The sequence below is a fragment of the Geospiza fortis genome, unplaced genomic scaffold (genome assembly GCF_000277835.1).
Source record: "Geospiza fortis unplaced genomic scaffold, GeoFor_1.0 scaffold85, whole genome shotgun sequence".
Classification (NCBI taxonomy): domain Eukaryota; kingdom Metazoa; phylum Chordata; class Aves; order Passeriformes; family Thraupidae; genus Geospiza; species Geospiza fortis.
The window spans coordinates 2,550,955-2,561,799 of record NW_005054358.1 but is presented as its reverse complement, the minus strand read 5'-3'; the positions used below and the strand labels follow the sequence as shown (position 1 = coordinate 2,561,799).

The following is a 10,845-nucleotide window of genomic DNA, read 5'->3' as shown; positions in this document are numbered from 1 at the left end:
ACAAATCCTATAGCATTTCCATACAGCCTGTAAGAATCACTACATTACCATCCTGTGTTACATTTTAAACCCTAAAATCTCCTCTTTAGGCCCCTTCTGCCAAGCTGGCAGGGTCTGCTCTGACCCTTGGGCCTGTCTGCAAGCAGAGGGTGTTGTTCCATCAAAAGGGGATCACCTTCAGCTGGCCATGCCATTGTTTTCCAGTTGTTCAGTAACTGAGGGATCTCAAAGCTGCTTTGATTTCAATCTCACTTATAGTTTCCATATTCTCAAAATCTTTTGCCAGGCAATCATATTTATAAGGCTCTCCTGTTTCATCTTCCCCAACAGCTGGGCACTGCAGGGTGGGCACAGAGCCCTGGGGGGTGCCAGCTGGCCGGGGGACACCGCAGGGATGGGGTGGCAGAGCCGTGTCCCCGGCGGGTGCCCCAGCCCTGCGCTGGCACCGCGGGCGCTTCTGACTCATCCGGGGGCAGAGCCCGGCACGGCTCGGGCACGGCCAGAGAGGCTCAACCGGTTCAGGCCCGGCCCCAGCTGGTTTCTCCAGCGAGGCTCCGCTGCCTCATCCCTTCCTGCTGCTCAGCCCACCCTTCCCAGCGCGGCTGAGTCACAGGGCAGCCCCAGCTGCTGCCCGGGGAGGCACCGTGTGCTCCCTTCCCACCCCCACCGCCCTGCTGAGCTGCTCTGGGGCAATGTTCTCAATTCTGAAAAGATTCCCGATGGATTTTGGGGTGCTGCTGCAGCCTGGCAGTGCCCCTGTCCTGCCACATCCCTGGTGCTGAGCAGTGCCTGGCATCAGAGCAGCCTCTGCTCCCCACTTGTGCCAGCCAAGCTCAGTGCCAGTCCTGACAGCAGCACAGAGCAGGAACACCCGGGCTGGGTTTGGGTGGGTTTGGGGTGTGTTTGGGTGGGATTGGCTGAGTTTGGGGTGGGTTTGAGTGGGTTTGGGTGAAGGGTGTATTTGCATCCGAGGAGGTCAGAGGGGAAACTTTCCCAGTTTTTGCTCTCCCTGCTTTGCTTTCCTTATTTCAGCCTCTCCTGATGTGTATGAGAGGGGGAAATACAGAGAGCTGCTGGGTCAGCCCCTGGTTTGGCCATGCTCAGGAACAAAACCTCCAAAACCTCCCCCAGCCCCTGTCCCAGTGCCCCCGGGTGAGGAACTGGTGCCCAACTTCCCCCAGTGCTGGCACCTCCTCGGGATGCTCAGCCGGGCTGAGTCAGGCCCCTGTGAGGGAGTTTGTGCTTCTGGGTGGAAATGAGCTCACATCCAAATTCCCGAAACCCTAAACTGCCGGCTGGGGCTTAACCCTTTGGGTGCCCCGCTGGCTCTGCGGGATCCCTGTGCCCCATCCACAGTGGCACTGTCCCTTGTGCTGCTGCTGGAGCCACCTCCTGCTGTCAGTGTTTGCCATATCCCTGCTGGGATGAGCCAGGACAGCCTCTGGCCATGGGTGCTCCTGTCTGGGTGCTGTTTGTGGGGTGCTCTGGGCACCTCATCCATGTCATCCTGTGCCCCCCATCCTCACCGTGCAGTGCCCTCAGGGGGATGCCCCCCCACCCTGTCTGCATAATGCCAGGATTTGGGACAGGAGGATGGCCAAGGGACAGTGGGAACAGCCAGGGTGTGCTGGAGCTGGCAGCAGAGAGAGCCCCACTGAGAGGGGTGACCTGGGGACACGCAGTGGCATCAGCCTCCCTGCAGGGCCTTTGTTTCCCTTGCTGGAAGAGCCACCCAGGCCATTGCTGGCCCTGTCAGTGCCACCGTGGTGCCTGGCCCTGTCAGTGCCACTGCTCTGGAGCCTGTGCTCCCCCCCCAGCAGCCTGCCCCCGCTCACTAATCATTTACGGGCTAAATTAGTAATTAACTCCTCCCCCAGCAGCCTGGGCAAACTGGCCAGGCCAGCACACACTGCCCACGGGTCACCACCACATCACAGGTCACTCCCAGCATGGCACAGAGGGACTGTCCCCAGGGCAGGGAGCCCCAGCACAGGGACAGGAGGCTGTGAGCTCCCCCTGCCCTCAGGCACATCCCTGTCCCCCCCTGGCAGGGGCACAGGGGACACTGAGTGTGGCCAGGGGAGCTGGCCTGAGCCTGGCTGTCCCGCAGGGCTGGGGCCCTGCCCTCCCTGCCCAGGGGTTCTGCTTCAGTGAGCTGCTTTGGCCTTTTTGTTTCTCTTCATTTTTTCTGGACCAAGAGGAAAATTCCCTGCCTGGGGTGAGGCATCCCTGTGGCATCCATCCACAGGGGTTTGGGCACCCTGCTCCAGCCCCTGCTGTCACTCCACTCCTGGGACAGTGGCAGGGCTTGGGATGGGACGAGCTTTGAGCTCCTTTCCAACCTGAACCAATCTGTTATTCCATGATTTTTCATCATCCCAGGGGCCTTTTGCAAGGGCTGGGCTTCCAAAGGCACCTCAGCCCCTGCACAGGTGGGAAGGGCAGGGGACACCTGAGGGATGTGAGTGCTGGCCCATTCCAAGCATATCAGCAGCAACAGTAATTGAAATGTAAAATTCTCTTGGTGTCTCTGGTGGTTGGGCCATGGCACACAGAGAGCTTAGGCAGAGTTGCTTAGTTTAATACAGCAGTGGAAGTAACTCAGTGATTCTAGATGGACTTGACAGGAAAAAAATGGGAATTCAGTTCCAAGCAGCAGCAGGTGGGAATCTTAAGGCAGTGGATTGTTTTACTGCACCATTGGCACAATGGGATGTGGCCTTGGAGGAGGATGCAGAAGTTCCCCTGGGCTTGGCAGCTGCTGCTGCAGCCCCTCTGGGTGGGGGCTGTGTGAGCACACAGGGCTGGCTGGGTGTGGTGGAGAAGAGAAGGGCCTGGGAGGTCTCCACAGCACAAGGGAGACCAGAGAGGGATTTTCATCAGGAATTGTAGGGAGAGGACAAGGGGCAATGGCTGCAAACTGAAAGAAGGGAAATTAGGTGTTATAAAGGGCAGAAATCCTTCCCTGTGAGGGTGGGCAGCCCTGGCACAGGGTGCCCAGAGCAGCTGGGGCTGCCCCTGGATCCCTGGCAGTGCCCAAGGCCAGGCTGGGCAGGGCTGGGAGCACCTGGGACAGCGGGAGGTGTGGCAGGGGATGGCAGGGCTGGCACTGGATGAGCTGTAAGGTCCTTCCAACCCAAACCATCCCCTAATTCCCTGCTGCTGGGTGTGCCTGTGCTGCTGCTGCCCCTCAGCCCCAGAGCTCTGCTCCCACTGCCTTTGGGAGCAGCTGCCCAGCCCTGGGACACACGTGGGCTGAGCCACGTCCCTGTCCCCATCAGGCTCTGTCCTACCACGGACACACAAGCATCCCCTGATACCCCTGTGGGTCCTGGGTGTGCTGAGCTGAGCAAGAATGAGGAGGAGGAGGAAGGACAAGGAAAATTTGGAGCAAACCTGTGCATGACTGACCTCCCCCTGGCTGGATCTGCTGACTGGGCTGCCCAGGCCTGGGCTGTTTCCAGCAGCACTCCCATTTTCACATGATCTCAAGGGCAATGAGGAAAACGAGCTCTGGACACACTCTGGTGCTGGGAGGGCTCGGTGTGAGCCTGGGGCTGTGGGGTGAATTCCTGGAGCTCTGCTCTCCCCACCCTGCTGACACAGCCTGCAGGCAGCAAAGGCAGCAGCAGGAGGGATCAGAGCAAGGTCAGGGCTGGGCTGCAGGAGATCAGGGCTCTGGGTCACACCTGCAGCTCCTGGGTGGCTTTTCCCCAGAGCACAGAGCTGGGGCTGGCTCTGGGGAATGGGAGGTCAGGGTCAGAGCTGGCTGCTGCCTCGGGATGTGTCTGTGCTGGAGAGAGACCAGAGGAGGCCATGGAGCTGCTCTGGAGCCAGCCTGGGAGAGCTGGGGGTGCTCACCTAGAGAGGAGAAGCTCCAGGGAGAGCTCAGAGCCCCTGCCAGGGCCTGAAGGGGCTCCAGGGGAGCTGGAGAGGGACTGGGGACAAGGGATGGAGGGACAGGACACAGGGAATGGCTCCCACTGCCAGAGGGCAGGGCTGGATGGGATATTGGGAATTGGGAATTGTTCCCTGGGAGGGTGGGCAGGCCCTGGCACAGGGTGCCCAGAGCAGCTGGGGCTGCCCCTGGATCCCTGGCAGTGCCCAAGGCCAGGCTGGGCAGGGCTGGGAGCAGCCTGGGACAGTGGGAGGTGTCCCTGCCATGGCAGGGGTGGAAGGGGATGAATCTCCAAGGTCCCTTCCAGCCCAGAGCAGTCTGTGATTCTGTATGTGGGGCTGATTATGGGGCTGGAGATGCTTCCAAGGGCAGGACACAGCCAGTGCAGGCTGCTGGACCAGCCTGGACAGTTTGCCTTTGGAATCCTGAAGGCAGAATCCACCTCCAGCCCTGGCTCAGAGGGAGCAGGAGCCAGCCAGGGCTGCCCTGGCCGTGACCTCTGAGCACGCCAGGGCTGTGCCTGCCCTTGGGGCACCCAGTGCTCCAGGGCTGTGCCCTGCCTGTCACCCTGCCCTGGGAGACAGCTCTGCTGGCACCACCGCTCAGGGGCTGGGCAGAAGAGGAGCCTCCTGTCCTGTTTTCAGCCCCAGGAGCCTCGGGCTGACCTGGGACAATGACACACCTGTGCTGCCCTGCTCTGTGCCCTGCTGTGCCCACAGCACAGCCTGCCTGGGTGATGCCAGCGCGGTGTGGGAGCCCTGGGGAGCTGGCAGGGAGGGCTGGAGTGTGGCTGGGAGCTGCTGTGGCCTGGCTGAGCCCTGTCCTTGCTGCCAGCATCCCACCCAGCCCTGGACCCAGCCCGGTTTGGGGTTTGGGTGCCCAGAGCCCTCTGTGTGTCCTCTGGAGCTGCTGTGGCCTGGCTGAACCCTGTCCTCGCTGTGTCCTTGCCATCCCACCCTGCACCCAGCCTGCTCTGGGGTTTGGGTGCCCTCTGTGTGCTCTCTGGGCTGTGCAGCCCCTTCATGTCCCCCCTGCTGGAGCCACCACGTGTGCCTGAGTCACGGAGAGGCAGGAGGGGAGCTGGGGGCTGGGGACAGAGCAGCTCTGTCACCAGAGGTGCTGACACAGGGATCCTGCCCAGCCAGGCGTTGGTGCTGCTGCTCTTGGAACCCCACAGCGGCTTTCCCCCTGCCAGGAGCCAGCCCAGGGACGTGCCAGGGCCTGTGCCAGCCCAGCCGCCCCTCTGGGTGTGCCAGGGATGGGCTGGTGCCAGGGGGAGGGTGTGGGGCTGGTCCCAGAGCAAACAGGGGCATTGGGAAAGGGCAGGGGTGGGTGGGTGGCTGGGGACACCCTGCCCTGGCAGCTCCCTGTGGGTGCTGCTGTTTGCCAAAGGCTTCATGGGTGTCTGAGCCCACACCCGGGGTGGTGTTGGCTGCAGGTGTCCCTTCCCTCCTCTGCCATGCCAGGTGACAGTCTAGGGGGCTGTGTCCCCTGTCCCCAGCCCCCTGCAGCTCCTGGCTGGATGTGCAGCCAAAGCTGCTCGTGGAGGGACAGCCACTCGTGGGTGGCTTTGGTCACAGAGCTGGAGCACAGAATGCTCTGTACAGCCCTCAGTGCTCCCTTGTGCTGGCGAGGAATGCTCTGCACAGCCCCCAGCTCTTCGGGGAGGCTTTGCTCAGCCTGATGGAGGAGCCAGGGGGCGGCTGAGGCACTTCCTGAGGGTGACACATCAGCCCTGCCAGATGTGAGGGGTCAGGACACCCTCTGGCACGGGCAGCGTGGGCACCTACCCTCTGCTCAGGCACATCCCTCACTCTTATGTCACCCCCAGAGGTCCCTGTCCCTCTGGCTCCCCTGGGCTTGCCCCCAGGGCTACCAGGCAGGGAGCACCAGTGGCCCCCAGCATCCCCCCAGCACCCTGAGCATCCTGCTGAGCCCGGGCAGATTTAGTCACCTCGGATGTTTGACTGCAAGTCTTGTTCCAACCTCTGCAAATAATTGACTTTTGCTTTTCCATGTGCTTAAACCCTCCTTAATTGGCCCTGCTGTTAATCAGGGAAGAATGAGTGACTAAGCTGTCTCGCCTGCCCGGGGACCAGGGGCTCCTTTTTTCCCATGGACTGAAGGGAAATGAAACCTCAGAATGTCCTTTTCAATCTCAGCTCTCTGCATGGCTGCCCAGAGCCCTGGCCAGAATCACACAGCCTGGGAGACAGGAATTGCAACAGAGGTGCTGTGTGGAGGCCAGGGGGAGAGGCCAAAACCCAGGCTGAGGAATTCTGTGCTGGGATGAGCTGCGGTGTCTCATCCTTTGCTGTGATTTTGTTCAGTTTTGGGGGGTTTTGCCCTGCTCTGTGGTTTGCTCCCGTGGCTGGCAGTGCTGGCATCTCCTCAGGGATGGGTTTATCCCTCCCTGGGCAGCATTTTCCTCTGGAGCTGCTCATCCCGTGGGGATTTGCAGCACCCTGCAGCAAAGCTGCTCCTTGTGCTCCCTTGGCTGCCAGCACAGCTCCGGGCTGGCTCCTGCTGCAGATTTTGGCTCCTGCTGCAGATTTTGGCTCCTGTTGCAGATTTTGGCTCCTGTTGGAGGTTTTGGCTGCTGCCAGACTGTGCCAAGCCGGCGTGGGGGCTGCTGTGTCTGGGTCTGTGCCCCCAGCATCGTGCTGGCTCCAGCACTGGGATGCAGAGCCAGGATCCATCCTCCCCGCGCCCATCGCCAGCGCTCCGGCCAGGCCTGAGCTGTCAGAAATTGTTGGAGGAGACTCAAATTCTTCATTTTTCACAGGCTCTGGGGCAAAGTTGACTGGGGAGTTCAAAGTCGAGGCTCTGTGTGCCAAAAGCAGCTCAGGGGGGAGTTGTTTCTGCAGCCTTGGGATGCTTCAGGATGGGGTTTTGGTGTGGGACCCCCGTGTGGGGTTGGGGCAGGGGTGGGGAGGTGCTGGGAGGGTCAGGGTGCCCAAGGGGCTCCTCTGGCCACGTTGGGGCTGGAAAAGCCCCATCCCTGCTGTTTGGGGTGGGTTTGCAGTGTGCCCCCATCCCCTGCATCCAGGGGCTGCATCCAGGGGCTGCATCCAGGGGCTGCCTGTGGGATGGAGGGGATCTCCTCCAGTGTGGGGTGCAGGGGGATACCTGGCAGCTCAGGCTCTCCCAGCACCTTGGACTCATCCCAGGTTGGAGTTTGGGCTGCTGGTGGGGGTCCCTGCCTCATGTGGGTGAGTGTGGGGGGTCCAGGCTGTCCTTTCCCCTCAGCCCAACCCCAATCCCTGCTGCAGCCCAGGCTGGCAGCCCTCTGTAGGATGTCCCTTGTGGGGGGCACAGCGGGGTCTGGGGGTGTCAGTGATGCTTGGGCTGGGGAATGGGGGGCTCACCCCAATCCCAGCCAGCTGAGGTGGCCAGAGCAGGGCCAGGAGCTGCACAAGTCACAGGAAGCCCCGGCAGGGCCGGAATCAGCTCAATGTCAGGAATTTCCTGCTGGGGAGAGGAATCCATGAAATTAATGTGAAAGGCCAAAAAAAGAGATCATCCTGACCCTGAATCAGGCCCTGGGCTGCTCAGGGAGGGCAGGAGGCAGCAGGTTCTGCCGTGGTCCCTGCACCAAAGGCTGTTGCAGCGTTGTGGGTAAACCAGGACTCTTGAATAATTAAATAATACGATTAAATGGAGGTTGTTTATTGTTTATATTACATGCACTTTTATAGATTTTATAAATCTACACTTCTTGATTGGTGTGTTCGTTTTGTTCTTTTGTTTTCTGCCTTCATTTTTTAGTGTTTACTGTGTAGGTGTTCTACAGTCTTCTGTTATTTAGTTCTTGTGATTTTGGTATGCAGCCTCTCAGCTCCTTCATTCTTATTTTAGTACAGCTCGTGTTTTAGTAACTTTGGTGAATTTTAGGTGAATTTTAGGTTGCTTTGAGAAGACTTTGGTGAATTTTAGGTTGCTTTGAGAAAATTCTAAGAGCAGTTACAGACAGTAAGGCTGGTGCACACTGAGACTTAAGCTGTTTAGATATATTTTTATATTCCAACAGGCAGGAGGGTGACTGGAGAGGGGTCTGGGTGGGCTCTGAGGGGCTCAGACCCCAAACCCAGCCCGTGCCTGACGTGGCTGTGCTGTCCCATTGCAGATGTGAAAAGTGCATATTACATGGCTCTACGCAGATATTTACTCTATGTATTATGTTGTATTGATCAGTAGTGCTGTATTAACAGTTTAATAGTATGGGAAATGTAATTTTGTAGTTCAAATGGAACTTCTGTAGTTAAAATACAAACTATGTATGTGGGATATTTCTTTAAAGAAAGGAATGAGGTACTCCCACTGAGATAGTAGGCACAGGACACCTAAATCTTTCAGAGAAAGAGAATTTATTGCTCCATTATGAAAGAAATGAACTTCTTCCCACCTTGCTCAGCCCTGAAGAGCCGTCAGGATTAAGCGGAAGAAGTTGACACTGACCAGACAGAATCCTTTGTTTGAATGGAATTTATGCATCATGTATGATGTGTATGAATATGCAACAGGCTATTGCTTTTAAGGGTTAATCCTCTATTAACGTTTGTCCCTTTTCAGGCTTATTTTGCCCAGAAAGAGGCACCTGGACTGCCCATAACTCTTTGTTTTTATTGTCTCCTATTGTCCTAATCTCAATTTTTATTACTCTAAATTATTACTCTAATTATTACTCTACTCAAACTTTTATTACTCTAATTATATTACTATTTTTATAACCATTCCATTACTATTAAACTTTTAAAATTTTAAATTTTTTTTTGTCGTTTTTCCCCCCCAGAGAGGACGGAGAAGGTGCTGGGCGAGTTCTGCCGCTGCTACAAGGAGCAGTTTGGGGTCTCTCTCTTCAACAGCGTCCGCTATGAGATCGAGGGCGCCGGGGGCCCGCAGGCCCAGCTGCTGCACCGCAAGGTGAGGGCTCGTCCGGCTCCCTGTCCCTGTCCCTCCCCAGCTCCCTGTCCTTACACAGCAGGATGAGGGCTCCATCCCACCTCCCTGTCCTTCCCATAGCAGGGTAAGGGCTCCCTGTGCTTCCCACAGCAAGATGAGGGCTCATCCCAGCTCCCTGTCCCTGTCCCTCCCCAGCTCCCTGTGCTTCCCATTGCAAGGTGAGGGCTCATCCAGCTCCCTGTCCTTCCCACCACAAGGTGAGGGCTCCAGGCCTCCATCCGAGCTCCCTGTCCTTCCCACACCAGGGTGAGGGCTCATCCCAGCTCCCTGTCCCTGTCCCTCCCCAGCTCCCTGTCCTTCCCACAGCCCTGGTAACTGCTTTTGGAGCCACTTCAGGGGGGCTCATTCCCCTTGGCCAGCCACTGCTGGGGGCTGGCACCTCCTTTCTGTCCCTCTCCCTGCCGGTGGCCCTGGGGCTCGGGTTCTCCTTGCTCCTGGGTGCAATGTGCCCTGTGCTGCTGGCCCAGCCCGTCCTGGGGCCTTGTGCACTCCAGGGCTCCCTGGGCTGGGTTTGTCCCACCCCATGGAAGAGCACACAGCCGGGTCAGCTGTGTGCATGTCTGTGCCCCATGCCAGGGCTGCAGGAGCTCAGGGACCCCTCAGTGCCCCCCTGAGCAGATGTGCCAGGCACTGTCCTCCTGCTCCTGGGTGTGAGTGCTGCTCCCACCTGGGCACATCCCTAGGGAGGTGCAGGAACCCCCTGGCAGGTGACCCCAGAGGTGGCTCTGAGTCTGATCTGCAGCAGGCACCTGAAAGACCAACAAGATAAAACAGCAATGAGAATATGGAATAAACACATCTGCCTCTGCCCTCTCCAACAATCCAGAGCTCCTGAAAAATCCTCCCTGACACCCTGTGCCCCTGGTGCTGTGACAGGGATTTGGGCACCCCAGGGGCTCCCCAGCCCCTCCCTGCCCAGCCCCACAGCCTGGCACACACCTGCCTGTCCCAAATATTTCCTGGGGCTGGGAGGAGCCCCCTGGGTGCCTCCCTGGGGTGGGGAGGGTGTGTGAGGAGGGGACAGCTGTGCTGGGGCTCCCAGGGTGCTGGTGGCTCCCCAGGGTCCCCAGAGCTGTGTCAGGGCTCAGCCTGGGTTTTATTCCATCAGCAGCTGATCTGCCACGTGTCTCCTGCCTGGCTAAAGGGATGGGATTGGTGCTGAGGCTCTGTGGGATCCCTCCTTCCCCTCTTCCCCAAGGCAGATCACCTCAGGTGGGGCTGCTCCCCAGCTGACATGGCTGGGGGAGCTCCCTGGGGTGATTTTCTTGGGGTCCTGCCTGGCCAGGTTGGTGGAGCTGCTGTCCTTGAAAGCAGGAAGAGCTGTGATTGCACATGGCCACAGGCTGCTGCTTTTGTCTGCGGCTTAAAGGGGCGGCTCTGCTCAGGAATCTGGGCAATGCCTCCCTGAGCTCAGCCTCCAGCCCTGGGTGCTCACAGAGGCCATGTCCCTGACCTACCCATGGAGGTGACACCTTGCCCAGGCGCCAGGACACGTCCCATCTCCTCAGGGACCTGCCAGGGCCTGGGTGTGTTAGAAAAAACAAAGGAGTGGAGGTTCCTGGTGTCCTCAGCGCCCTTGGGTTCCTCAGATGCCTTCAGCCCCCCCGGGAGGTGCCTCCATCCCCAGCTTGGTTGCTTCATCCAAAAGCTCCAGCAAGCAGCCCAGGAATGTCTGAGGGACAGCAGTGGGGTCAGGAGGTCAGGGACACTGCAAGTCTTGGAAAAACCCCATGTAGAAATAGGAATTCCTTCTGCTCAGTGTCCTGTCTGCTGCCCAGCCCTTCCCAGGGTCCTGGCAGTGCCACTGGGATGTCCCATGTGCTGCCCAGCCCTTCCCAGGGTCCTGGCAGTGCCACTGGGATGTCCCATGTGCTGCCCAGCCCTTCCCAGGGTCCTGGCAGTGCCACTGGGATGTCCCATGTGCTGCCCAGCCCTTCCCAGGGTCCTGGCAGTGCCACTGGGATGTCCCATGTGCTGCCCAGCCC

The 10,845-nt window shown here is 58.9% G+C and overlaps 1 protein-coding gene across 1 annotated transcript in view; it reads left to right on the top strand.

Moving 5' to 3' along the window:
• The window catches only part of NIBAN2 (niban apoptosis regulator 2), a 37,106-nt gene that overhangs the window by 12,440 nt on the left and 13,821 nt on the right, over nt 1-10,845 (top strand). The window contains 1 exon segment of the mRNA XM_031059235.1: nt 8,691-8,821. Coding sequence (XP_030915095.1) covers nt 8,691-8,821 — 131 coding nt within the window.